At 38.8% G+C, this 27,685-nt stretch overlaps 1 protein-coding gene across 1 annotated transcript in view; it reads right to left on the reverse strand.

Annotated features, from left to right (window-relative positions):
- Window positions 1-13,483, reverse strand: part of GLDC (glycine decarboxylase) — a 44,280-nt gene extending 30,797 nt beyond the window's left edge. The window contains exons 1-3 of the mRNA XM_017808122.1: window positions 13,220-13,483; window positions 13,048-13,126; window positions 3,140-3,275 (exon numbers count right to left, since the gene is read on the reverse strand). Coding sequence (XP_017663611.1) covers window positions 3,140-3,275; window positions 13,048-13,126; window positions 13,220-13,441 — 437 coding nt within the window. The 5' untranslated portion in view covers window positions 13,442-13,483. The remainder of the gene's footprint in view (window positions 1-3,139; window positions 3,276-13,047; window positions 13,127-13,219) is intronic.
- Between the last annotated feature and the right edge of the window lie 14,202 nt (window positions 13,484-27,685).

A 27,685-nucleotide genomic window follows, 5' to 3' on the forward strand; every position in this document is an offset into this window, starting at 1 on the left:
ATAGTGCTTTCTCATTTTACTTCACCTAAGGGTCATATTTTGTATTATAACTTGTAGGAGGAACTAGAATTAAGACTAATAAGAGTAAAAGCATTGAGTTTAGTTGAAATACATTAGAGAAATTCTACTCCACACAGTTGGGAAAGTACACTATATTACAAAATAGCATTAATGAGGCTTCATGAGTTTGATGTGGTGGTTTTGAATGGTAAATACAGTTGAAGTAAAACCAATCAATTTCAGGAAAATAGAAAAAATTCAATCAAGAAATCTTGATTTCCAGTATTGCTACAAATTACAGTGCATGAAGCTTATTTCAACTAGTAAAGACACCATTTTAACATAAAACCACTTACTTAAACACTTACTTTAAGGGTTTTTGGCATTTTCTAAGCATCTCTATCTTTTATATATTCTACATCTCCACAATTTCTTCAAACAAAATATCTGGCTTTAGTCTGCACTCTGACTTCTGCTTGATTCTATACTACATGGTAAATGACTTTTTAAAGTAATTTAAAAGCAAACTCTTTTAAAGTAATTATTGCACACTGTGCAGTAATTTTCGGAATGTAATGCATAAGTGCTGAGTGTTACTAGCTAATAAGTTTAATAATTTACACTACAGATCTGAGTACTGCAGGCATCATCGGTATAGGTATTTTATTCTTACATATTTAATGTCTAGGGACAAAGGAATCAAATGAGCTGGACTATGGAGACCTCTGCATCATGCTCCATTGTAGGTATTAGTGTGACTTCAAAGGCCTTCTTGATTTGCAAGGTCTGATAGTTATTTTTATCCACTTCAGCCCCAAAAATAAATACTACACTGGTGTGATCTATATGTTAATAAAAACTGTATATGTAGTTGATTTCTGAAACCAAATATTTTCACATCTTCAGTTATTCATATATTCATGGCAGAGCACAGAATTAATTTGGTATGCTACTAGGGAAAGAATTCAGCACATCAACTGTGAAAAAACGTAATTATTATGTTAATGGGGGGCTGGGAAGATGATTAAGGGTAAAATTAGAGAAAATTGGGAAGTTATATTCACATTGCAACAGAAATTAGAAGTGGACAGAGATATAAATCATTGTCGAAATCCTTAAAAAAGTTAAAATTCCAAGTTAAATGTGTTGAGTGTACTCTTAACAGAATTGGATATTTGGGAAGACTTCCGTGGTAACTAACCTTATAAAAAACCCAGTATGGTTCAGTAGTCTCATTTTCAGCTGAAAATACATTTGGTTCTAAAGTTTTCTCCTGAAATCTACTCCTTTGCTTCCTACCTTCTCCTAGCAAGTCCAAGTGTCCTAAATACTGTGAAGTCATTCACTTTTGTGTTAACAGACTTCCACGAACAATCTTTCATAAACTTATTTTGTTTACCAATGCAAGCCTTGTTCTAACAAATGCCAAGCAACAGAAACTACAAGTTATGTGAGAGAGATAGATCAGAAACAACAAGTCTGAGCTTGCAGCATTTTCCTTGGAGCTGCAAAGTGAAGTGTGCCAGCATAGAAAGTGTTACACATCCAGCAGATGGATGGATGTGTAAGGAGAGGTCTGACTTCTTAAACAGCTTCCATAAAGCCTCTGTAGTTGCTTTTGCACATATGCACACACACCTATACGCCTTTCCCCAATAACCATTTTAGCCTTCACTTTGGCCATCTAACAGTTTAGCTTTTATCCATCTAGTTTTACTTTACAGTACACTGCAAGAACAGGTATGTGGACAGACTCTCCCAGTTGTTTCATTAACACTGTATCATTTTTTAGGATTTAAAAATAAGCAGTTAATTTTGTTCCACTTAGTTTTTAAGTGTTCTTATCTTTGCCTCTGTTGGTTAATAACTTGTTTTGTGGTACTGTATTGAAATATTTAGTTTGTATATGTTGCAAAAAGTGAGAATAAAGCTAAATAAAGCTTTGTATAGATGTACTGCATAGGTTCCTTGAGTCCAAACAGTGCAACTTTTTTACCAGTTCAAAAATGTGCAATGCAAATAGAGCAAACAAATTTAAAAATAAATAGACTTAGAGGCCTACAGATCTGTAGACACATTTATGGCAACCCAAGGTATAAAAAATTATATAATGTCTAAGTAACAATGGATTTTTACACTGACTAATATAATCTTTTGATTGGTTGTTTTTTCTTGTTTGGTTTTCTGAATATATATATAAACTTAAATACTGCTTTTATTAAAATAAAAATTATCCAGTAATAAAGATGACAGTTATCATTTTAATACAGTACAAAAAAAGGATCTTACTGACTAGTGATAGGTGAACTTGTAAACTTAATGAGAAAATACAGGGTATCAGTGACATTCAGTCTGCTGGAAAGTGAAATTCCACATTAGATTTAGCTTTTCCTGTTGCACCATTTTTGAGTTACAGTCCTTTAAAAACTGAAATGTCAACTGAGTGATCAGTTGTAATGTCAACAGTGTCATCAGCAAGTACAATATTCTCAGCCTCTTCACAAATGAATGATCATTTTATGATAGTTTTAGTACTGCTCCTGTTCATCACCGAATTATTTGATCAGACAAGAACTCACTTGATGGAAACGTATTCAAACACTTGAAGGTCTCTGGTTTAAAATAAAATAAATCAAGAAAGAAATACCAGGAGAACAGCCTTTAGAATTTTCAAGGTTTCTTACTTCCTCATAAGAAAATCATGAACAGAGTATTGCACAGTGTTTAACTACCTTCACCCAAATTGCATATACCAGTGGAGGAGGAAGGTGTTTTAAATTTAGGCACAAGTTAGAAAAGAATTGCTTTTGTTTAGGAGTTATGTCTGTATGCTTCCTTAAAGCAAACAAATATTCTTCTATTAGTTCATAATAAACAGGAGCTGTGAATATAAGTCACAAAATCAGTAACATTTTACAAAAAAAATGCATCTTCAAAAGTCAAATGTATTATTTTTTCTTTCTAGCTTCAGCATGAACACCATAGTTTTGACACAGTAGGATACACATCGTTAGCAAATACATGAAAGCCTTAGTGAAAAATACCAGGTCTGGGGTATGTTTATCTACACTCATTCATAAGACAAACTTCAAATGTGTATTTAAACACATATATTCAATAAGAAAATGCGGTACATTACCATCCTGCATTCTCCAACAAATTCCGTGCAATGGGCTGGGGCACTGAGCAGTTGTAATAACCCATGCCTATGTAAGACCGCCATATCTTGTTCTTGCTTGCAATATTGTACAGAGTTTCAAGGACTTCGTTTTCACCTAATTGAAAAGAAATTATGTCAGAATATCACAGCTACACATAACGCTAACAGTTTTTAACTGAAATGTCTTGTAACCCCAGTGTAAAAAATATGCAACATTGGTGATGGAGTATAAACAGTAGCAGAATAAAGGGCAGCCCAAAATCAGGAAAGATAAAATAGTAAGGTGGTGAAACATTCTGAGAAAGTTAAAATTCTGACAAAATTCTGGATAATGCAACAACTGAATAATAACAGGGTTTCAGCCAACGTGGAAAGAACAGAGAGAGAAAGAGCTGCAGGCAAAAGGCTTATAAAGTCCTTCTTGTGCTAACACAATGTACATTTGACCCAGAAGAGACCCATCTTGCACATGCATTAGAATTTACCTCAGCAGGCACTTTTTCTTAGCTAAACCTTGCACAAGCGACACTGGATGAAGCCATAGCCATCCATTACTGTGATTTAGTGTTTCTAATAGAGTCATATTTACACAAACTGGGCTCACACCAAGCACCCAGGAATAATTTCTTTGTATTAAAAAACTTTATATATTCTCATTTTCCCTAAATAGCTGATAGAACAGTTCTTTTAATTCAATTTTAACATGCTTTGCCAGTTTATTTAAAAAAAAAAAAGTGTTAGAGTATTTGTAGCTTAAGAAATTCTACATGAGATTAACTTTTAAATGAGCCTGCCAATCTAGTTTGAAGAGATTACACAATGATTTTGAAGTGTTGAGAAGGAAGGCATTTTCACTCCCTCCCCCAGCCATAGTTTACTCTTTGGTCTTGCTTCTACATACTTCTCAGTGTCCTGAAGGCTGTGCAAAAATCATATTGAGTCAACCTAGTCCTAGCAGTCAACAAATAATGCTACCAAACATCTGCCAAAGGGCTGTATCTACAAAATATATTAGTAGCTGAGGATGCAGAAAGATGGTCAGTAGATTTTCTTAGGATCACACAGACAGGCAAGTCTGACAAACCTAACAGACTGGGGTGGAATTGTACAGCAATCCTCCTAGGTATAAGGGGAGCAGATCTTTTTTCTTCCTCATCCCACTCTGACCCCAGACTGCTGTATTAGAGCAGTTACACCAAGTTCTGTTCATTCTGCACTTCAACTGGGAAAACAGACTTTGTAATATAAGGCTACAAATCATGAAAAGTAGAATAGCTTGGGCCCTGGGTGTCTCAAAACCCATTTTCTCTCTGTAAGTTACACTAGCAAGAGGGATCAAGTCAAAACAGTTAATTCTCTGGAATGTGATGGCAAATAATTATTAGGTTTTGAATTAATTTCTAGTGCAGTCACGAATAAGGATATTAGAACTTTAGCTCTGATTTCCAAACTTGTTTATATCTTTTACTCAAATTGCTACTGTTGCATTCCATGTATAAAGATTTTTTTCAAAAATCTGGTTTTCAATTTATTTCTTCCACATTACACCTCTCACAGTTATTTTTTTACTGGTGTTCAGTTCTCATTTCATAGTTAATTTCTTCTCTGCCTTTTACTCAGTGTTAACCATCAGATCTAATGTATAAAGACTGGTCGTTAATTTCAGTAAACTGCAATTTTTTTTCTGGAGACTCAAGCATTATATGCTTATAGGCTTGAAGTCGGCAATGTCCAGGGCAAAATCTCTAAAGCGTAGTGAAAAACTCCATTCCTCAATAATCTTCCCACACAGTTTATACCAGACAGATGCACTTGTTTGTTTTTTTTTAAGTGAGAGTTTAACACTGTAGAGACCTTCCTCTACCACTTGCAAACCCGAAGTTTAATGAAAGACAGTTTGGTTGCAGTTTCAGAGGAAGGCTTCTATTCTTGCATAATTCAAACATCAATGATTTCTTGAAAATAGTAATGAACTTCCAAACAAGGTTGAAGGCAGAAGTTGGCTATCATTTAACTTGCTCAGTCTCACACACAAAAATGCACTGAGTGTGATTTCTGTAGTAAACACAAACCACAAATACTGTACAATATGCCTGATAGCATTTTCTTTGTTCACCCAACTAGGTGTTTCTTCTAGAGTCATTTCTCAGCAACTGTAGTGAACAACCACTACGTGCAGCCACTTAGCTTGTGCTGGAGATCTCTGAAATAAACCTGCTTCCAAACTGATTGAAGGCACAAAGCCAAAAGCCTTGCGAGACTGCAAGCAGCTTAGGTAGTAATTATGCTTAAGACTAGAATCACATCCCACCAAGAATATCTGCACTGAAGATTCTAACACTGAACAGATTTTTAATTATTACATTTTAATGGGCTACCTGGGAAGACATTTACACAACTAATTTTAATCAGGGTGGTAAAATGCTGGAAGGCACACTCTTCTCACTCCTGCTTCACCTCACTTACCCTGCTCCTTTGGTCACTATGAAGGCAATGGCAGCAGTACAGCTCAAATATTCATCTCCCACACTTGGCATGCCTCTTTAAAGAGACCTGGGATGAAGACTGCCTTGAAGTACTTCATCACAGTATGTTCATCACAAGAAGTTTATAAGTAACTGCACTCCTGAGCAGGGAAAGTCAACAGCCCCTGATTTATCTGTACAGGCTGGCTTACCTATGACCTAACATAAGTCCATGTAGATTTCATTACTTCAGTGTTTGCTTTATGCAAATTCAAGCAGAAGTGATGTAGGCACAGGTGAGAGAAATGTGTGTTGGAGTCCTAAGACCAGAGAACAAGGCAATGAAACCATTCTTAAGAGTATGCCCTGCACCAACAGGAGGGGCTGGAAGAGATGCAGCCAGGCTCTTCACAGCCGTGCATGCACAGCAGGAGTGTGAGAGGCTCAGGCTGGAGATAAGGAGAGCTAGGCCCATGAGGACAGCCCAGTGGTGGAGCTGGGCCTCCATCCTTGGGAATTTCCTGTCCTGACTGGGTAAAGCCCTGAGCAGCCTGGTCTGAGCCCACAGCTGAGCCTGCTGACCCGGATGGATCCCCACTGGCCTGAACAGGACCCTGTGTCTCTGTCAGTAGCCTTATTTCCCACTCCATCAAGCCTAAGTTTCCTAAGTGTATTCCCATAAAGTTATTTTTGCAAGGTGTCTAACTCTTTATCGATCACTTCGTAAATAACTAATGCAAATATCAAGGCAGATGAATGCAAACCACAAGAGTGGTCTTATGCATGCTTAAAATTAATTTTCAAATTCATAATGAAATTGCTAAGTTTCCATTTTTGTCCACAAGACTGTCATGAAACCCAAAAAATTACAGACTTTTTCTGCTAAATAAAGTATATAACTTGGAGCATATGTAATGGAAATGGTGTATTATTATAAATAATTTATTCATTTCTTTAAAACTAAAACATATGAAGAGCAGGATTTCTACTAATTTCAAGATATATGGTTCAAAAAAACCCACAGCTTGAGAGATTTTGGATTGTGTTACTGATTTCTTTTTTTTTTTTAATTCTTCCCAGAAATGGATGAAATTAAGAAGCAATATGTAAAATGGGGAAATCAAACAGAAAGAAAAATTTACTATACTTAAATAACAGTTGGACCCTGGCCATCACACTCAGCTGTTTGTTTCCAGTTTTCTGAGACTAAACGGTTGATGTGCCTTTATCATGAATTTATTTATTGGCTGGACAATAAAAATTCTTTAAGAACCGTATTCAGCAAAAAATAAAATTGCCAGCTAGGTTGCTGTGGTTGATCTTTATTCCCCTCATTAACTGATTAAAATTATGATCAAAGACAATATTCAGAATAAAGTATTGATCCTGCAATACTGCTATCTTGTAATTGGAGAAAATTTAGTGAGAGTCCCAGCAGTAGTTCTGTGAGGACATTTTCAGACTGCTATGTCTAAAGGTAGCAAAGGTAAAATATATCACAAAATAGTAGGAGGGCTTAAATTATCAGATCATAAAATGATAACACTTATTGCTGCTGGTGTTTTTGTGGTTAGCACAGTAGAGTTGCCTTGATCTTTTGAGATACCTGCAAAATAATAAGGTACCAGAGAAAGAGTTCAAGTTGTATTACTTAAACCCCACAACACAAAAGGGAGGTGACTATTTGTATGACATGATATAATTTTATTCACTTTATGTCAGATCTCAAAAAAAAAAAAAAAAACCCAACTTCCAACATCAAGGAAGCAAGATCTTCAGAACAGTTGATATAAGAAAAAGGGGATTAATTTATTTCTCTTGCTTTAATAATTAATTTGATCTCCATTTAAAAAAAAAAATCAGATTATATTAAAGCAAACGAGTTCCAAAGAACTATCAGACACGTAATAATGCTGTAGGACAGCATAAGGATAGTGCCTGTTTCAGGTGCTGTGTCCAACCAGCAACTACAAGATATGGGCAGAAAGACAAAAGCATCTGTTGCCCTGCCTCTTCCTCCTGCTTTCACTCAGGCTATCTGCACTCACCCAGCCAGTCTGGACAGCAGAAGCAACCTGAGGATGCCGCGAGGAGCAGAAAGCATGGACGAGCTGAGAGCCAGCAAAATGCCTGCCTTTCTCTGTTCTACTCCCAGGGCCTGCTGCCTTTCAAAAGAGCAGCAACCTGGAAGTGTCATAAGGAGGAGTAACATGAGAGGAGTAAAGTACCAATGGTGGCAATGCAGATTGCTGCACTACCTGTGGCAACACTCTGCAGGGGGTAACAACTACCCCTCCTACAGTTATCTGAAGCTACGGTGTGGACTCCAGTAGCAAGGAATCTGAAACGACTAAATCGGCTCTAAAAATCTGACTGACATTAGCAAATGATTACAAAATCACCCATAATTAATTTTAATTAGCATTTTAAATCTAAAGTCCTAGTTAAAGTAGATTTGACTACATAAAGAGTAGTTAAATTTGAAGATACAAACGATTTTATTACAATATGACTGCTTCTGAGCAGTATTGCTTCTAATAACACTTAAACTGGAGACCAAATTGCATTCTTACACAGATTTTAGAAACTTATGTTTATAAATCCTAAAATTTGAGAATGTAACTGGGAATATTTGGGAAAAGAAAACGTGGCAGAGTTTATAGATGCATTTTTTAATTAAAACTTTTTAAAAATTCAAATTCTGAAATAAAAAGCAGAAATACATAACGTGCACAAAGCAAGCCTACCCATAACATAAGGATGGACACACAATGGCAACACTGCAGGGATAACTACGACTGATAAAGACAGTAGGTTTGTAGGGATAAAATAAAGAGGATTACACTTACATAAGATAATCTGTTCTTTTACTTCAAATGGGTCAATCACTACATATGTGCTAAAGCTTAAAGAAAAGCTTACTTACTGTAACAGTGGGAAAAAAGCTCTGTAATACCAGCTGATCACAATTAACTATCAAACAGACATCTACCCTTGTTACATGCCAAAATTACATTTTTCCTCAACTATACCTGCAGAAAAATATAACTGTAAAAAGCTCCTCTTCCAGAATCAAGCTAAGGTACAGGACCGCAATTTACTATTAGTGGAAATCAGATATTGTGCTGTTTCACCTCTACTGGCTTTCAGTGGCATGTTCAGGTGATTTTACAATACTGTCAGTGGCCTCATGGCAGCAGACATTTTTAAAACAGCTCTTTTCTGGTCAGAAAATGGACATAGATGGTTCTGTCATATTACATACTGAACAAAGTATTTCATTTCAGAAATCTCCTACCACAACAAACATTCCTTCTCTCCTTCATCATTGACCATGCCAACACAGGGAAAAAAATCTGCCAATACAGGAACACTAATAATTATTGCAAAAGAATTTCTAGTGTAGATGCACTTGTACCAGCAAAGCTCAGCATTTACCAGAATGGCTACTTCTTTCATACCTAAACAAAACAAATTAACATAATTATTTACGTTAGAAAAGACCTCTAAGATCATCAAGTCCAACTTTTGACAGATCACCACACTGTCAACTAGACCACAGCACTAAGTCATGTCCAGCTGTTTCCTGAACAATTCCAGGGATGATGACTCCACCACCTCCCTGGGCAGCCCCATCCAACGCTTAACAACACTTCCAGTGAAAAATTTCTTCCTAATGTCCAATTTGAACCTCCCCTGGTACAACCTGAGGCCATTTCCTCTCATTGTGTCACTAGTTGCCTAGAAGAGACTGACCCCCACCTGGCCTACAATCTCCTTTCAGGTACTTGTAGAGAGTGATAAGGTCTGCCTCAAGCCTCCTTTTCTCCAGGATACACAAGCCCAGCTCCCTCAGTTGCACCTCCTAAGACTTGTGCCCCAGACCTTGCACCAGCTTTGTTGTTTCTCTGGACACACTTTAGCACTTCAATGTCCTTTTTGGAACGAGGAGTCCAGAACTGGACACAGGATTCAAGGTGCAGCCTCACCAGTGCCTAGTACAGCAGGATGATCCCTTCCCTGGTCCTGCTGACCACCCTATTGCTGACACAGACCAGGATGCCACTGGCCTTTTTGGCCACCTGGGCACTCTGCTGGATCATGTTCAGCCACTGTTGAGCAGCACCCTCAGGTCTTTTTCCTCCAGGCAGCTTTCCAGCCACTCTGTCCCCAGCCTGTAGCGCTGCCTGGGGTTGTTGTGACCCAAGGGCAGGAACCAGCACTTGGCCTTGTTGAACCTCACACCATTGGCCTCGGCCCACAGATTCAGCCTGTTCAGCTCCCACTGCAGAGCCTTCGTACCCTGAGGAAATGTCCACTTAAGGTTAGAGGCTTTCTCTCTTGGCATATTATGTCCTTCAGGGAAGTAATGAAGCTTGATTGTTCCACTGAAGAGTAGGTCTGTGCTAAAATGTCTCAGAAAGACAACACAGGTACAAAATAATTGTGCTTGTACTGTGTTCAGAGGTTTTATTTATCAGCAGTGGAATATGCAATACCATTTTAAACAGCTCTTTAATACAAGCTGCATCCACAGGAGCCTCTTTTTTCTTTTTTTTACTGCTATTCCATACACCCAGTCAACTGATTTTCAATCTTTTAGACAACTTGTTATGTTACATTACCAATGGAAGGATCTGTAATACAATCTTCCCTACTGACAGACCTGATCAAAATTTGAAGATATGCCTATACATCAAACTTACACATCAAATATGCACACTTGAGATGAGGTCTAAAACTATAAAATTTGCCAAAAACCCCAAAAATTGCAGAGACCTATGATACTCACCAGGATGTACTTTTCATGGTCTGTGCATGGTTTTCTTGGACTGCATGTCTAGTTCTATCTCTAAGCACTGACTTCACTGTCAAGGACTGACTTCAATGAGACTTCAGTGTAAGCTTAGCTGTGTTTGTTAGTACAAAGGAGCAGCTCTAGCACAGCTGATTTGTTCAGCTGCACTCTACCTTGTGAAGTCACTATTTTTTTATACAGACCAGTGGAAATGTATATTTACACCACTTGGAAATACTGTATTACAAATTTTATAAATGCTAAAGGTCACTGAGTGACACGTTTTGCATTGTCTTGTCCTGTTCTTTCATTTTATGTGTGAGTTTGGGGGACAGTGGAGCAAAATTATCTTCATACAGATAAAAAGATGTTTAAAATAGAATACAGTTTTTGTGATATTCCCAATTTTGCTATTTCCCTCTAATACAAGGGATATGATAGAGAAATAATGATGGACCGTACTCACACAAGAATCTCACCCTGATGAGTGGACAATGTTCTCTCTAACGATACATTAATGAGGAAGCAAGTTTCACTCAGACTATAGTGTCCTGGGCACAAGATGTTCAATGTGACATTGCACAACTTTAAGCTGAGGCTTTTAACTTTTCTTTTCCAAGCTGTGGAGTTTTCTGCCACCAATGCAGTGGAAAACCAGTGATAAACAATGACACAATAATTATAAAAGACAGTTCAGCACATTGGCTGCAGAAGAAAAAAGCAGTAGTGTCCTGAAAAAAGTTTTCTGTACTTCATGCAAGCATCTCTTTTGAAAATTCTCTGTTGCATGCTGTGCAATGTGAGACTGCATCACAGTCACATTCTTTCAAAGCTTACTCTAAGGGGACAAGAACAGCATAGCAAGTGGAGCAAAATGCCAGTGAACTAAATACACTGTTAGTTAATGAGGTCCTGTTGCACAGTGAGAACTTGCATACAACAGAATAGCAACTAATGCACAGATACGTAGAAGACATCCACTTCAAAACTGTTATGCAAATCAGCGTTAGAGCACTGCATCAAGATTTTGACTTAGGTTGACATCACTGGTTTAGTTTTCCATAATGTATAACTATTTTAATGCCCAACTCAACTGTATCTTTTTTATGTTTATTTTGGTAATGTACAATTTCATAAAAGTATCACATTAATTAATAATAAAAAAAAATTAACAAGAAGAAAGCTTTTAAAGACATAATTATTAGCCACTAGCTGCATTTAATCCCTCCTTCAGACCTAAAAACATAATAACCTAGAAAGTTCTTTTCTTTGAGGATCGGTGAAAATCACTTGTCAATCATGAAGTACCTTAAAATACATCAATCATAGGAAAATATGCCAAGCAATACTTTCAGCAGTTATAAAGACAGAAGAAGGTGATTAAATTCCGCTTCTCTACCCAGCCTCTCCCCATTTTAATAAGATGGGAAGTTATGAAAAAATAAAATTCCATTGTACTAATACAGCGTTTTAGAAGTAGAAACTTTCAGTCCCTATTGAACCCCTTCTGGCTAGAATCTGTCTTTTCAGGGTCTAGTATTCCTGGCTGTTCATTGTGGCACTGCCTCTTGCTCGTGATGTCATCTCGGAGTAACCAGATTGAACTGGCCGGGAACCTCACCAGAGCTGCAGGCCTGAAGTTTACACTCGAATTACAGCACACAGATGAGCAATGAGAAAATGCCAGAGAGAGGGATCAAATCTTCTACAAATCAGACAAAGGATCTTCACACAAAAATGAAGTTAATACTGAAGTAATTGATTCCTCTTTCTGAATGGTCACTGAGCTTTGTCAGTTTTAGTGGAATTGTTTAGCAAGGGGGATTTTTAAGCGTTTCTTTCACTTACGGGATTTCCAGCATGATGTTCACAGATATCTCTCAAGATTGCAGTTATGAGGTAGAAATTCTGTGCTGTGCATGGTAACTTTTAAAAACATTAATATGTAAAAGTTCATCAAATCACATCAAGTTTTCTACAGCAATTTACTAAATTATTGTAGTGCCACAATAGCTGGATCAAATGTCTTCCAGTTTACTCATAACCCTCAATCAGATGAACTCAAAATGCTGGCCATTAGTCTACTGTGTGTCCATCATATATGGAGACACGGGTTTTTAGTGTTATTAAAATATGCAGGTTATTGCTGGCGGGGGAAGAATAACAGATCCTGCAGATACATAAGAACTTACAAAAGACAGTGGACCATCTGAAGCTACAGTCCACACTAAAGGGACACTAGTCACACCCTTCCCTCGGTGTCAGGCTCTTGGGACAAAGTGAAGTCCCTGTACCACTTGAGCTCCACAACAGGCTTTTGGGCAATCCCTATCTGCTACACGCATTTTCCTACTGATTTCCAACAGGAGAGCAATACATGCAGCTGCCGAATTACTCTACCGAGTTAGTCGGCGAAGACTGAAGTGTCGGTGATGGTGATGCTACACTCATTTAAGTCTTATTCACTTCAGCGGGAAGATCTGCTCGCTACATATCTCAGCAGGGACATCGGGGGGGAAAAGGAGTGTGCATCCCAAGCCCCCATCCTCGGCCTCTGGCGGCCGGAAGGGGCCGCGGGAGTGCGGGGGGGCTCAGGGAGCACCCCGGGCCATGCAGTCACTTACAGACGTGGTCATCCATCCTCAGCGGCCTCCGGAGGCGGATGCTGGCCGGGATGGTTTTGTCCATCAGCTCCTCGACACTCTGCAAAGAGGCGACGGCACGCCGTGGTTAGCTCGGCACAGCCCGAGCAGCAGGGCTCCGGCCACGCCGCCCCCCGCCCCGCACGGTGCCTACCTGCACCCCGACGGTCCGCAGCATCTCTCGCTTCTCCTGCTCCCGTGGCCCGATGTGCCGCCGGGAGAAGTCATCGTGCCGCGGCAAGAGCTGCTCGATGCACCGCGCCGCCTCGTCGCCGCCCCAGCGCCGCTGCCCCGCCGCCGCCGCCGCCGCCCCCCGCAGGTGCCTCGGCGCCCCGCGGGCCGCCAGCCGCCCCCAGAAGCGCCCGCAGCTCTGCATGGCCCCACCGCGCAGCCCCCGCCGGCGCCGGGCACTGCACTTGTGTGCGGGGGGCGGTGCGGAGCGTCCCCGCCGCCGGCGCCAATGGGGCCCAGGGGCGGTGCCGCGCTCGCCCCGCCCCGCCACCACCTGCCCGCCCGCCCCGCCGGCCCTGACCCCCCACCGCACCGGGACCGCCGCCGAGCATCCCTGCGCCGGCTGTGCCCGCGGCTCCCTGCGCACACCCCGGGGGACATATTCTCAGGAAAGAGGGTTCCCGTCCGTAAGAGGCTTGATCGAACAGGAGAAAAAGGTTTCTGTGTTTCTGCAGCAGAGCGTGTACTTGCTTTCGGGTGGCGAGCTTGAGAAGCAACACATGTCACTGTCCACAACTGCTACTGCTGTGCGTCGGTGTGTGCGTGTCTGTGAACTTAAGTACTTGTCGTGATGTTAGTCTTAGGGAGCAGGGAGGTAACTGGTACCTGCTTTCCCCCCTCTTTCAGTTCTGTGTCTCTGAGGATATCAGCAGAATTGCAAAGTTGTATCTTTGTTTATAAACAGAACCCAGTATAGCCACCTTCAGGACATGTATTTGCATCAACGTTTAAATAGAATAAGAATGAAAGAAAAAAAATATTCCCAAGACATATGTTGGTTTCATCTTAATTGTATCACAGATGTGCTGTCTGTCTTCTGAATTCAGGGAGATAACTGCTCACTACTTCTGAACCTAAAACTAAATTTACTTTGCACCAAAGATCACTGACTCATGCAAGCTCTCTACTCTTGTAGTAAACATGGAATTACTCCTCTGATATAACCTGAGTTATCCTACCTACTCCATTATGCAGGAAATGGCACTCACAATTTATACCAGTGTGTATTTAGAGTAATGACTTAAGTCCCTTGTTTCAGAATGAGAGAGCCTCAAATTAATACACTAAGCTGAGATGAAGCTCACTTCAAACTGCAAAGCTGTTTGTTGCAAGGCTTTGTGATATAAATCCAATACCGACTTTAGCAGATTGCTATTAAAATATAATTGTTTTGTTTTTCTCCTCTAAATGTATATATTGCTTCTTTATAAATATGATAGTAACATGAAGGGAATTAAAATTTTGCTTTGACTCTTAACTTGAGATAATATAGCAAGAGTTAAATAGAAATATTAGAGAAATGCATTAAACCCACAAACCATATTAACAAATTATTTCTTGTTATGAATTTATACAGAAATAAATTTATTTTAAAAGTAATTCCAAAGCTGTTTGAAACAATTTGCAGGTTTTGTCCAAATATTCTTGCAGAATGTGTCCAAGTAATAAGCGTTCATCAAAATTTATCCCTTTTCTCTGGCAGGTAATATTGGCATGATATTTCACACAAGATAAGCCATTACCGTCAGCTCACTTGAAATGGTAACTTTGATAGAATTGTTTCTTTAATGAGAGGTCAGAGTTTTATAGTTGCCTGTAGTGCTATAGGAATTGAAGTCTGGAGGGAAGACAGAAGCATCCTAAGCATCCCAAACCATGTATTGTCTACCCACAATTCTTCCTCTTCTGGAAGTAACTCCAGTTTTAGTTCAACTTGAAAACTATGTTTTGGAGCAGGAAGTCTGGAGAGATGAGCCAGTGAACCATGCAGTAGTGTCAAGGGATGCCCACTTCATCTGGAAAGCACCACAACTGGAGTGGTTTGTTAATACTTTCTTATTCAGAAACTTAACACAGACTTCACCTTAGCATGGGTTATGTGTAATCACTGTGGTAAGGATACAAGCCTGGCTTATGTTCTTGATCAGTTAGTTAGTTCTTTACTGCCTCCTGAAAACTGTATTAATGGCCTTAACAAGCAAATGGCAATCTTGAACAAGAGACGCAATAGGAAATGAAACTCTGATATCAACTGTGGACAGTGCTTTGATATCAAAACAACAAAACCTAGCTAATCTTGTAGCTTCAAATAAACCAATCACTTAGAAGTACATGGCCAACAAAACCAGTTGTTTTCATTTCAGCATGTACATCAGCAGAAAGAAGGAGGTTTCCTGGAAGAGAGGACAGGATTGCAAAACAGTGTCTTGCTATTATTACAGCAATTTTTGCAAAGCTCAGAGATGCATATGCCTGATGAGCTGACCGTGCGAGTTGCTTTGTAGCTGCTAGGGATGTCAGGTTTGTTAGATAAAGCACAAGACTCTTAAGAGAAGTGCCCTATGCCTTTTAAATTAATGTGACATGGTATATGTACTCTTTTTAACACTGATATTATTTCACTTTATATGAATGACTTGACTCCAGTTGTGATTTAGTTAAAAATTCTATTGCAGTTCTAATACTACAAAGTTTATGGGTGATGTTAGAAATATCATTCTGCGCTCTTCTTAAATCATGAATTACCAAAATAAGAAAAGTGTGTTATATTCTTTTAAGATTCACTTCAATTGCCTTCCATAACCCACAGCTGAAAGTCTATGCCAGCTGATATGCCTCTGGACCACTGTATCATAGAACATAGAGACTGGGTCAGATTACAGTGTTATGTATAATAATAACAACCTATTTCTGACACTGGCCATGCAGCTACCTAAGGAGGAACATAAGACTAGGCCAAAAAGATGTGCTGATACCAATCTGCAATACTTCTATCATTAGTTATTATCCTGGGATTTCTGCTTTCAGGAGTCCGTAATGCGCTTTTTTCCCAAATTTATTCAGCTGACCACTGAACCCATGTAAACTGCTAGTGGAATAAATATAACAGCTTATTATTCAAAAGCAGTTGTATTATAATCCTTTCTTCCTCTATCCACTACTCCTTAAAGTAATGAAAAGCACTCATAACATTAAAGCTATTACAACAAGTGAAACAGATCATGCAGGTATCAGTACAGACTTAACTTCTACATATGCTGATTTCTGTCCTGATGCAAGATTTGTTCTATAAAAATTCCTCAACAGAAGGGAAGTTTTTAGCTGTTTACCATCTCCATGGTTGTTCCTGCTTACGGGTGTATACTGTAAAGATTGCTGCCTTTTAATTTGAAACATCTTTATGACAGTTTTTTTCTCTTCAGTAAGTGTTTCATCTGTAACATGATTCTTTGCTTTGAGTAAGATTTGAAAAGTACTACGGCTGTCATTACATAACGAACAACCCAGCTTCTTGTCCACCAACATCCCCAAGTCTTTCTCCTCAGGGCTGCTCTCAATCCATTCTCCACCCAACCTGTATTTATGCTTCAGATTTCCCTGATCCCGGTGCAGGACCTTGCACTTGGCCTTGTTGAACTTCATGAGATTCACACAGGGTCACCTCTCAAGCCTGTCCAGGTCTCTCTGGATGGCATTTCTTGTGTGAGCAAATGGCTGAAGAAGGCAAGTGTCTGAAGCTTTTTATGGTACTAGGTGTTAGTGTGTTTTCTCTGTTTCCTCTTCCAAGAATCACCAAGGTTCTGCTGTTCCCTCAGACCTGGTGTTCCAGGAGTAAAGGCTGACTCTAGGGTGTGGTCCCACAGGGTCTAGTCGTAGCAGGGTAAGCTAGGTGCTGGTTGTAGGATCCATTGGCAGTCCCAGGAAGAGATGAACTGGGTTCATTCAGAGTGTCCAGTCAGGAGCAAAAGCAGATGAGATCAGAGATATGACTACAGACAAAGTTTCATCTTGATTCTGAAGTCCGTTCAGGAGACAGGGCTAAAGACAGTGGCAATGGACGTCTGAGAGACCAGTCCAGGATAAAAACTAGCTAGTGTGTAGGTTTGAGGTCTATCCAGATCACAGGGCCAGACTAGTCTGTAGCTGAGCATATGGCAAGATGTCTGAGGGTCTAGGGCTGAGGTGAAATGGGGACCCTGCGTTCATGAGCAGTGTGTGCATGCCCTGGGTGAGGCTGGTCAGTGTCAGTAGTTTCTGTAGGTGCAGTTGGTGTCCTGACTTTCTCCTGTAACAACTATATGGTTAGGTAAGGACTTTGCAGACTGGTTTTGCCCATAGGCTTTTAAATTATTTAAAGAACCCCTGAATAATCCAGTCTTCTGGCCAAAAAAGTCTCTTTATCCTTCAACACGAATCAAACCTTTTTTGTAGTTAATTTCCTTTTATATTTGGAGTTGGGGATCTCCACATAAGAGATAAAGGGAATTAACTGCAATCACCAGTGGTTTGATCTTCATCTGCCACCTTGCTCCTTCATTCTGAGACTAACTGAACTGCCAGACATCTCTGTGGCACTTAGCCAAGCAGGGCAGCTGCTGCCATGTCTCCATGGGAAACACCTCTCCTCCCTGAAAACTGTCAGATTACAATCAATTATGTGTTTTGGTTTTCTTCCCTTGTTATCACTGTCAGTCCTTAAAAATGCCTATCAATGTCCTCTGTAAAGCTTCCAAAGGAGAAGGCCAGGAGGATCTACACTGGATTTGTTACTAAGTCAGAATTATTTGCTGCAGAGTGGGTGATTTTCTAGTCTTTGTCACTTGCTATTGTTTAAGTTGGTTAAAAGGTAAGCTTGATAGACTTTGAATGCAAATTAAGCTACTTAATATTGGATATGTTAAATCTTTTATCATGTTTTTTGTGTCCATTGGCTTTTAAATACTGAACTTGGCTATATGATTACAGCATTGCCTTTGTAAATAGAGGTGTTATCTACTATGAATACCTATGTAATAGGTATTAAATTGCAGTAATTTCTCTTACCTAATCTAGTTTTATTAGGCAATTAAAAAGTTCTCTGTGGCACAGAGCGAACTGTATACTGGTGACCCTAACAGGTGTATCATGACAACAAGGTACTGAGAGATATTTTTTGGGAAATAAACATCTGACCTCTCTTATTCATATCTAGGAGTTAAAGGTATTATGCAACAGAGTACACAGATTTTGCAAATTAAGGAATTCTAAAAGGCTGAGTGGTTTTTTTTTCAGAATAGCTTTTGAATATGTGTAGGGTTTTATTTTGTTATTTTTACAGTAGAAATGGAATTATTACCTTTGTTTATACTTCAGCTAGCACACCAATACAAACTGCTGAGATCACAGCTTCAGCAAAAACTTGTTTTCTTTCAAAAAAAATCTCAGATCCCAGGTGTCTATCTAGATTTTCAAACCAACAGATGTTAATGAAACCAAGCATTAGCTTGAAAAACATTGACTAACAATCCTCCTCCCATTGCAAGATTAGGTCACAGTTCTTCATCTTTTAGTGTATTAGTATTTTCCCAAATTTGAGCAAGATCCCCTAGAAATAAAAACCCATTTTCCTCGCTCTGTTTGAGGTAAAGGTTTATGAATTCCTCTTTATAAATCACAGAAGCTCCAATAAGGGCATACTTTTTCCTCTTTACAGAGGAGAAGAAATCCTGCAGTTCCTTAGGGGAAATCCCCTTTTAGGGGAGTTTCTGAGTCTTCATCTCCTTAAAAAGGGCTGCTGCTTCCAGAGCTGTAATGATTTATGATTTTAAACCAGTTCTGCAAATGCAGGAAGCAATTCCATCAAAATGTTGCCGGTGTATTTTGGCGCTGAAAAAATCTCCAGGAACAGTTAATTAGGGGTGAGATAAGAAAGGGTTTATTTTGCCAAAGCTAAAGATGTTACAAGACGCGTGCAGGCCGTGCCTGAGAGGTTACATTTTATAATACCATCCATCCAATCCCAGATGTGCCCACCCTGCGGCCTTTCCTCTGGTCCGCCCCGGGTCCACCCCCTTGAAATGGGTCTGGGGTGTATTTTGGGACCCCTCCTTCCTCCCATCTTTGTCTTCATCAGAGCACAAAGGGTACATAGTTACCTAATTCCTGACCTATTCTGTGGTTTAGGCCCAGATATGCTGTTCTGTCAACTGTCTAGGCCTTGCCTTGACAAAAGACTAAACACTTCTGCTGTGTTCAGAAGCAGGATTGATATGGGGAGCACAGAATGGGGTAAGAGGGTTAGGGAATGTATAAACAAGGGTGCTAGAGAGAGGGAAAGGAACAAGGGACAAAAGGGAGGGGGAGGTTGCTGCTTTTAAAACTTACTTATAAAACTTACAAGTCTTACAAATATTAGAAAAATAAAAAACCATTAGGGGCTTAAGGCATCAAAAACATACCTTCTGTCAGCTTCCAGGTGGCCTACAATCAGTTAAGACATTTTGTTTGGTCACAGTCTGACTATATGTACATATACACAGGTTTGTCCATATAAACACAGATGAAGTTTAAGTTTCTGATTGAATCAACGTACCATGTCCAGCCTAAAAATAGGGGTGACTTTCTTGGATGAATATAAGTTTTGCTGGCCTGCCAAGGGATCACAGGAGGTGACAGTACAAGGCAGGGAAGCAGGACTGCACAGTGAATATACAGGAGTGAAAGACATGGGACTGGTTCTTCTGATAACCAGCTAGTAGCTGCAAAGGTTGGTTCTGCTATCTTCTTGAAGAATGTGTGCAATTGATTAGAGTATCTGATATTTTGCAAACTCCTAATGAACATATCTATGTGATCTCTTAAACATAGACCAAGGTTGAATCAGCACTGAAGAATCTGTCTCTGAAATCAAAACTGAATAAATACTTTAATGTTACATAATATTTTAGTTAACATATAACTTAGAAAAAGATTTAGATGTTGCAATGGCCTAGTTGTTGTATTAGAGATCTTTTTGCTGTTCCTGTTTAAAAAATGAAAATAAAAACTACCAAACATGGCTAAAATATAAGCTTTTTAAAAGCACTGGTTCATATACACTTACTAGAGGCTTCTTAGGACTCAGCCATACCTCCTCTAATCATCCCAATCACAGTAACCATGCTTTACCTTGGGCTGACATGACCTGACCATGACTTCCCATTCACTTACATTCCCTGAATCCTTCAGGGGTTGCACATGATTTGTACAGCTGTGATTCTGCAGCTCTGGCTAAAGAGCCATGCATTAATGTTGATTCAGTGTAGTGAAGCATCAACATACTGTGCCTCTTTACAGGACTTTAAAATTATAATGAGCCTCAACTAATTCAGAAATTTGTTATTTAGTGCAGTAGAGTGAGGCAAAATCCTGACTCAGGTGGAGAATGAACACCTCTCAGACTCTGGGGAGCAAGTGGAATGGCAGACTGCAACAAGGAGATGAAAAGTGCAGCTTGGGATATCTACTTGACAGATTTATAGGAAATGCTGGTCACTGTCAGTATGATTTTTTTGGAAAAAGGGTAATGGAACAAATAATTGGTGAGAGTAGAGACTGAGACAGGACTGACCAGTGGCAAAGAGTAAGAGAAAAGAATTGAGAGTTAGGAATAACAGTGAGTGTAGCACTGAAAGAAAAAAAAGTCAAATAACTACCTATTTACTAAATAAGGTATGTGTCCTAGGGAGAAAAGAGTGACTTTAAATATTCTATAAATATATTCTAATGGATATTTCTAGAGACTAGATTAAACTTGCAAAGGAAATCCTAAATCTTTATTTCATGATTTTCAGTGTTGCATGTTGTTTGGATGTAAAGTATAGCTGATAGGTAATCATCTGTAATTAAAATGGCATGACAATATACAATGATGGAGGAAGCTGAGAAATCTCAGATGCTACTAACAATTCCTTTGCTGTTTTTTAAAATTATGATGATAAAGAAAGGATACATTATTTCATATAATTTTCTCATGACAGACGTTCTTCCAAAGGATGGCATGGAAGAATGTTAACTAACAGATGAAAAGAAGCAAGAGCAAATTGGAATTTTCATAGTACTAGCTTCTGAAAATTGTGTGGTTTCATATTACATCTGATCTTATAGAACTCTATACCTACTACCCATGGATTTATCTGAAATGTGTATCTTCCAATGGACACTGAGTTAATTAAGGGTAGCCTGTTAGTTTACTACTGTTGTGATGAGAACGTAAGAGATCACCATCTTCTAACAGTGCTAATATGTTAGCCTGCCTAAGTGCAAATATTTAAAATGTATCTTCTCTGTGCTTATGTTTACCAGTTGCAAAATGGCATTATGCAACTCTGTGTTTGCTAATCTTTTAAAAAAGCTGAATTAAATTATAGGATCAACTCACCTTTACTTTTTACTCGATTAAGGTTTCCATGAATCAGAAACAGGGCCTCTGAAAATTTTGCAGAAGGTAAGAGCACAATCACGCTTCCTTATCTGAATGACAGCTGCTTTGTAAAACAGTGTGCCACCACAGTAACCTCTGCCATGTGATCATAAGGAGCTTCCAGAAATAAAATCTATGACCCTCCTTACTGTTTCAACAGAAGACTTGCCTTCTGTTGATCAACATCAACTCTAGAACATAATCAAAAGACAGAAATATGTCTTTCCAAATAAATAGTCTGGGCTCATTGGTAGGGAATACACTGGGCAAGGCATACTGGCTAAAACAGTCTGTACCTTCTTGTCTAAGCAATTTTTAATCAAGATGAGCAATATGCACTGTTAAATGGGACTTAGTACTCAGAAGATTTTAAAGTAATAAGGAGCAATAGTGACATTGAAATAAAAATAATAGAATAATTTTGCTTTCCTGGTCAGTTCTCATTAACCCATTCAGTCACATATGAAATAACCAGAGAATTAAACTCAGGTCACGCATTATTAAGAAGCAGATAATAAACCCTGAAAAATTATTACCTTACCTTTTAAGTTTATGACCAGTGCCAAGGAATATGTGTCAGGTTTCTCTAAGAACTTTTGTTTATAAACTAGCCTGAACATTTCCATAATTACTAAGCACAAAATAATAGGAGAAATTAAATGGACAATGGACGAAGAGATTTGAAATAACTGCGTGAGGGTAAGAGCAATATAATCTGCAATTGTAATTGCAATCTATAATTGATCTGTGAAAACATATATGAATAGTAGTATTTGTGAACACAGCAATTAAATGTTCAATGAAATAGATGGTTGTCTGGTGAAAAAATGGAGAATTTACAAAAGCCTGTTTAACTAAAAAAATCTGAGAATCACGACTTTCCCTGTGGTACCTTAGGCCATTTTCAAATGCCTTTTTATTTGCTGCCTGATGAAATATAAAGTAAATCATTTAATAGCAAATAATGTAAAACTGGTATTTTTTTTCCTTCTTCTCATTGATAAGATTCTTCATAATCCTTTTCTTAAGAAAGACCCGTTAGAGGCCAACATGCTGTCAGTCTGTACTTAACAGAGAACTTATCACTTAGCAAGAAGTAAAAAATTAATGTAAAGTCTAATCTCCATTGGTCCCCCATCCCTGTCCCACAGTGTCCATGTCTGCCCCTACCCGCAGTGACCCAGTCATACTTCACTATATGCTCTTGTGCCCCACAGAACCTGGTGAGCTTGTTTTGATGGAGGACTTAGAAGCTGAATGCTGTTGGGTTGTGAACTACTTCCTGTACACTTGCTATGACTGGAATAAATCCTAACGCTCCTCATGATCCTTGCTTTCTGATTAATCAGTGTTCCTCTTTGCCAGTTTTAGAGATCTTCAGGGAGCTAAAGAGTCATGGAGAGGACATTTGGGTGGAGTGAGGGAGGCTTTGGGTGGGAGGGGTGGGAGGGGATCTGCTTCCTTCTCTGGTAAATAAATATTGTCAGTGTGCTTGGGCTTGTGAAAGTACAAACTGTTAAATCTGAGCGTCACTTCGCATTGATTCAGAAATCGATACAAATAGTCCACAAAGCTGTAATGGATAACACTCCAGTTTTAACAATAATAATAAACAGTGTGAAAAACATTTGTTTCATAGCTGTTTTTAGAAATAACAATGAAAAACACTATTTTAATGCTGACTGTCTCTCGAACTTGCTCAATTCTGTTCTGAAATGTAGCAAATATTTTGTGCGTTTGGTTTATCCAGGACTGTTGAATGACCCACATTTTTAGTTAAATAAATACAGAGGAGGTATTTGGTAGAGAGTACAAAGATTTCTATTTATTAGCAAAGTGTCTTTCTTTTACCTCTCTACTTCACAAAAATCTCTGAAAATGAAATCATTGCCATCATATCTTCCACAGGTCAGATGGTATTTCCAATAATTCATATTCTAACATTCATTTCACTCCCATATTAACTAGAGCACACATTATATCTGCTTTTTATTTTATATGGAATAGAATATTTTTCTCTTTGTAGACTGCTACCAACATTTTCTTTCCACAAATAAGAAATAAGAATTTGAGTCTCTTCCTTCCCAGATGGTCTCATGTGCTAAATGGAGCTTGCTTCTGATGTTTTGTACCTTCATACTCTTTTGTAATGGTCATGGTTATGTTGTCCAGCCTCTCTTTAGCTCACTAGATCAGTTAAGCAGTGCAAGGGTTGGTGCTAGAGCCCAATGAAACAAAATTGTTTGCAGCTTCTCAGAGTTCAGGAGAGGTTGCTATCATAGTTGTCTAACCATACAAGATCAAATCTTTTCAATTTTTTCTTATGTGGCATTTTTTCTACCAGTGATCATAACTTTTGCTAAAACATACGTGCCTAAAAAAGAAAACCCACTTGATTATACTTTGTTGAGCTTCAGATGACAAAAAATAGAAAAAGAAAAGGCCAGAAGAAGTATTGAAAATTATCATGAGTTACAAACTGATAATCAGAAGCCATAAAGAAATCAACCAGGCAGGAAAGGAATTCAATATTTATGCATTTCTATTCAGTTCAACGGGAAGAATACCAAAAAACAGTATTTCAAATCCTTTTTCCTTTAGGCATAAACTCTGCCAAACAGGTAATAAAGTTACTTGCTGTAATGGCAGCTTTTTCCTATTATTAGTACTTTTGTGGAAGAATAGCAGACTGGTGCTCTGTCTTCCAAACTTAATTCAGGCTTGCAACCAGCAGCTAGACCATGTGGCAGCACGCAGGACCCTAGAAATCCAATTCTTTCAAAAACTTGCCTTCCATACTTAAGCTGGGAAAGTAAATGTATCAGTGGATTTCAGAGAGCCTAAAAATTACAGTTATCCTTCTTTTAGTTATTTCATTTCTTCCTTATATACCTGTCCTTTTCCTGCTTCCGTGTTTGTTTTTTTTTTCCCTTCTGCTCTGCTGTCCTCATGTGCTTTTTGTTTTGTTCAAGTTTTCTTTTAGAGTAGTGTCATGGTTTAGGAATAGTATTCTCCAATTTAGTGCTCCCACTGAAACCATGGGCCACTTGCTCACGCACCCCATTCCCCTCCCCTCTTCCCTCTGTGGCACACTGGAGAGAAGAAATGGAGGCACAAAAGGTAAAGATCACAGGTTGAGGTAAGAACAACAGCAACAAGCTAAGAAAAACAACAGTAACAGGAACTATATTCATGATAGAGGGTACGAGGAAGAGGCAAATCATTCACACAGAAGCAATACCATACTGGTCCCTCCATCATGCTATGCTGACCCGGAAAGAACCCCTTCTCCCAGGAAGAGACTCTCTTCTCCCAGCCCCTAGTAATGATATGAGGTGGTATAGAATAACCTCCGGAACCAGGACAAGTAGCCTTCCCATTGCTCTGTTATTTCCTTTGTTTAATGACATTTATCTTTTTTCTTCCTTCTCAAAGGTACAAACACCACTCTGAGGCCTCACTAAGCACAAACACACAGCCTTAATTTACATGTAATCTTCTTTTCTTTAGACATGAATTTTAATGCACATGGGTCTCTGTAGAAAGAATTATAATATTTGCTTTAAAAAAAACCCCTTGTGTAATAAGCAATACCTAACCAGACTAGCTATGGTTACTATTTTCCTCTTCTGCTGCTTTTGCTATTAGATTTCATTCATACTCTATGGTTTTAGAAAACTAACTTTTTTTTTTAACAGTGTTCTAGTGTACCATAATATTGTACTGATACATTTTTTAGCATTACAATTTTTTGCAGTTAACTGTAAGTAATTTGTTGGTAAGATGTGAATAGTCTTATCTCTGGCACTGCAGTATTTTGCTGTTGTCAAGAAAGAAGAAATTTTACTTTTCCTTTTCTTTTTTTCTATCTCCTCTTCTGTTCCCATTTGTGAGTTTCCTCCTCCTTCCTTGTATAATGAATCATTTCATCTTGCTAATCATGCAGGAAAAATTTTTCTTTTTCTGGATTAGATTTCTGCCTAGTTAATGAGTTTGATCAGCTAACAAAGAAGTCTAGTAAGTGCTGGGAATGTCTCAAAGTGAGAGACAGAAGCACCAGCAACAAGCTGTTAGATTCCCACATGATAACTATTGAAATTGCAGTCTTAGTGTTAGGATTTCCATTTACGAAAAAACTTAAATAAAATAGTAACCCGAACTTCCTGAAGTGTCGTTTAATAGTTTCGGCTGGGGTGGGAGTGTGAACTTTACCATATGGGAGTTTTTATTTTGCCAGAGTCAGGTCCTCAATCACTTGAATTTCATTATTTGTAAAATCATCTGTAAATTAACCTGAAAAACTTTTCTTACAAGATGTATGAAGACAAGTAGAGTTCGTTCAAAAAAAAATTTTGATGCATTCCTCCTACCATAAAAAGAAGAGAAGGATATAAAGTAGGTTCATGACAACACACGGAGTAGACTCTTTCACAGGTTCATGAACTGGAAACTACATATCTTGCCATTTGCTCTTACATTGCCAATTACTGTAGTGTGATGGCTACTGTAAATCTGATGAATGTTCAATAGTGACACTCAGGAGAGCTGGTTGCCGTAGCTGTCAGACCTGACCTGTGTTTCATTTCACCTTGGAGTAGGGGAATGGAGTTCCCTCTGGAAATGCTGAGGGCAAGGTCCTGAAATAATTTGTTTAAGTCTTATGAGGTCTTATACAGTATACTCAATGTTATCAGTGCCTTGTCAGTGTCCCACCTGTTTGACTTCCTTTTTTTCCTCTTTCTCTTTTTTCCTCTGGCTTACCAACGTCTTTGCATGGATGCTACTGCAAATAAGCAGCAATTTCACAGGGTACAGTAACTGTTACTATATAGGAGTGTTTACAGCAATTTGACAGGGAAACTAAGGTTGTAGGATGTTAGGGAAGATGAGAAGGTCACAACAGCTCATATAATTTCTGTATAAATTCAAAGTGTATTCATGTTACATCTCTCTCAGCAAGAACACCAAAAAAAGAAGGAAAAAAAAATGCAGTTCCATCTACAGCTGAATACTGTCAGCAGTACTTTTTCTAAAGAATGTAGCAATCCCCAGAATGCCTTTTAAACTGGAAAGCAGAGAGGCACATCCTACAAGTACGACAGAACTTAGCTTCCTTTTACCTAGTTGTGGTTGTAAGGTGTGAGACTCTTTTCATTAATCGTATTTCCTAGCAATATCCCTGATATTGCCTAGGTCGTTTAGAAGAGAAATTACTGAAAAAGGTGCTTGATTTTTAAGCTTCTTAAAAAACTTTAAGAGACAAACAAATGAAAAGTTGTACTAATAGAAGGATGCAGATTACAACCAATGGACAATGAGAACCATGTTACCAGCGATGGCTTCAACTGATCACTATTGAAAATGAGAGATGTCACATAGTCTTCTGTTCACACCTCCTGCCTTCGCTTTTGTGACATCTCTGTGCACTGAGAGGCTCCTTCTATGTACTGATTAATCTCCCAGTTTATCAAAAAGTTATATATATATATTTTAATCACTTGATTATTTAGATAAGTCTGCTCAGGTAGGGGGTCTAGCAAGCTTCAGATCTGATGCAGGATAAGGGATAGAAGCAATTGTGTGTGGTTGTACGTGTGTGGGTGGGAATGGAAGAAACAGAGTCTCACCTCGGTAGGAGCAAGCTGTTTGGACTGACCTAACCAGTGTTGGGAGAAATACCCTGATTCAACACCACCCACTGCCCATCACATTTAGTAGCAAAAGATAGCAAAAGATGACACTGTACATTGTGAAAAAGCTCAGCTTCTGTATGGCTATGCCTTCGAAATACATAGAATCTCACCTTTCATTATCAAGCTATGTTTGGAAAACACAGTATCTGGGTGCAGCCAGTAATCTTACGGTTTTATTCTAATTGGTTTACTTCACCAGTGCTGCAATTAAGTAAGGTGAACAGTTCCCTCCTCATCTTCTTCCCCCCAGATTAATACTCTCCATACAGTTAATCTTGGGCCGAAAGAGTACTTTAGAACATTTACTGCAATACCATGTACCTACGTTTCCTACATCCGTCACCCCATTAACATTGTTTGCCTCACTCCTTCTTTCCCTATTTTCTTTGTATTGTAATACCCACCAAGTACATTTGAGCATCTGTTTGGGGCATGTACTCTTCTGTACATTCTGTAGCTGTCTGATTTAGCTTTA

The sequence above is a fragment of the Lepidothrix coronata genome, unplaced genomic scaffold (assembly GCF_001604755.1).
Source record: "Lepidothrix coronata isolate B3197 unplaced genomic scaffold, Lepidothrix_coronata-1.0 Scaffold22, whole genome shotgun sequence".
In the NCBI taxonomy this organism is placed as follows: Eukaryota; Metazoa; Chordata; class Aves; order Passeriformes; family Pipridae; genus Lepidothrix; species Lepidothrix coronata.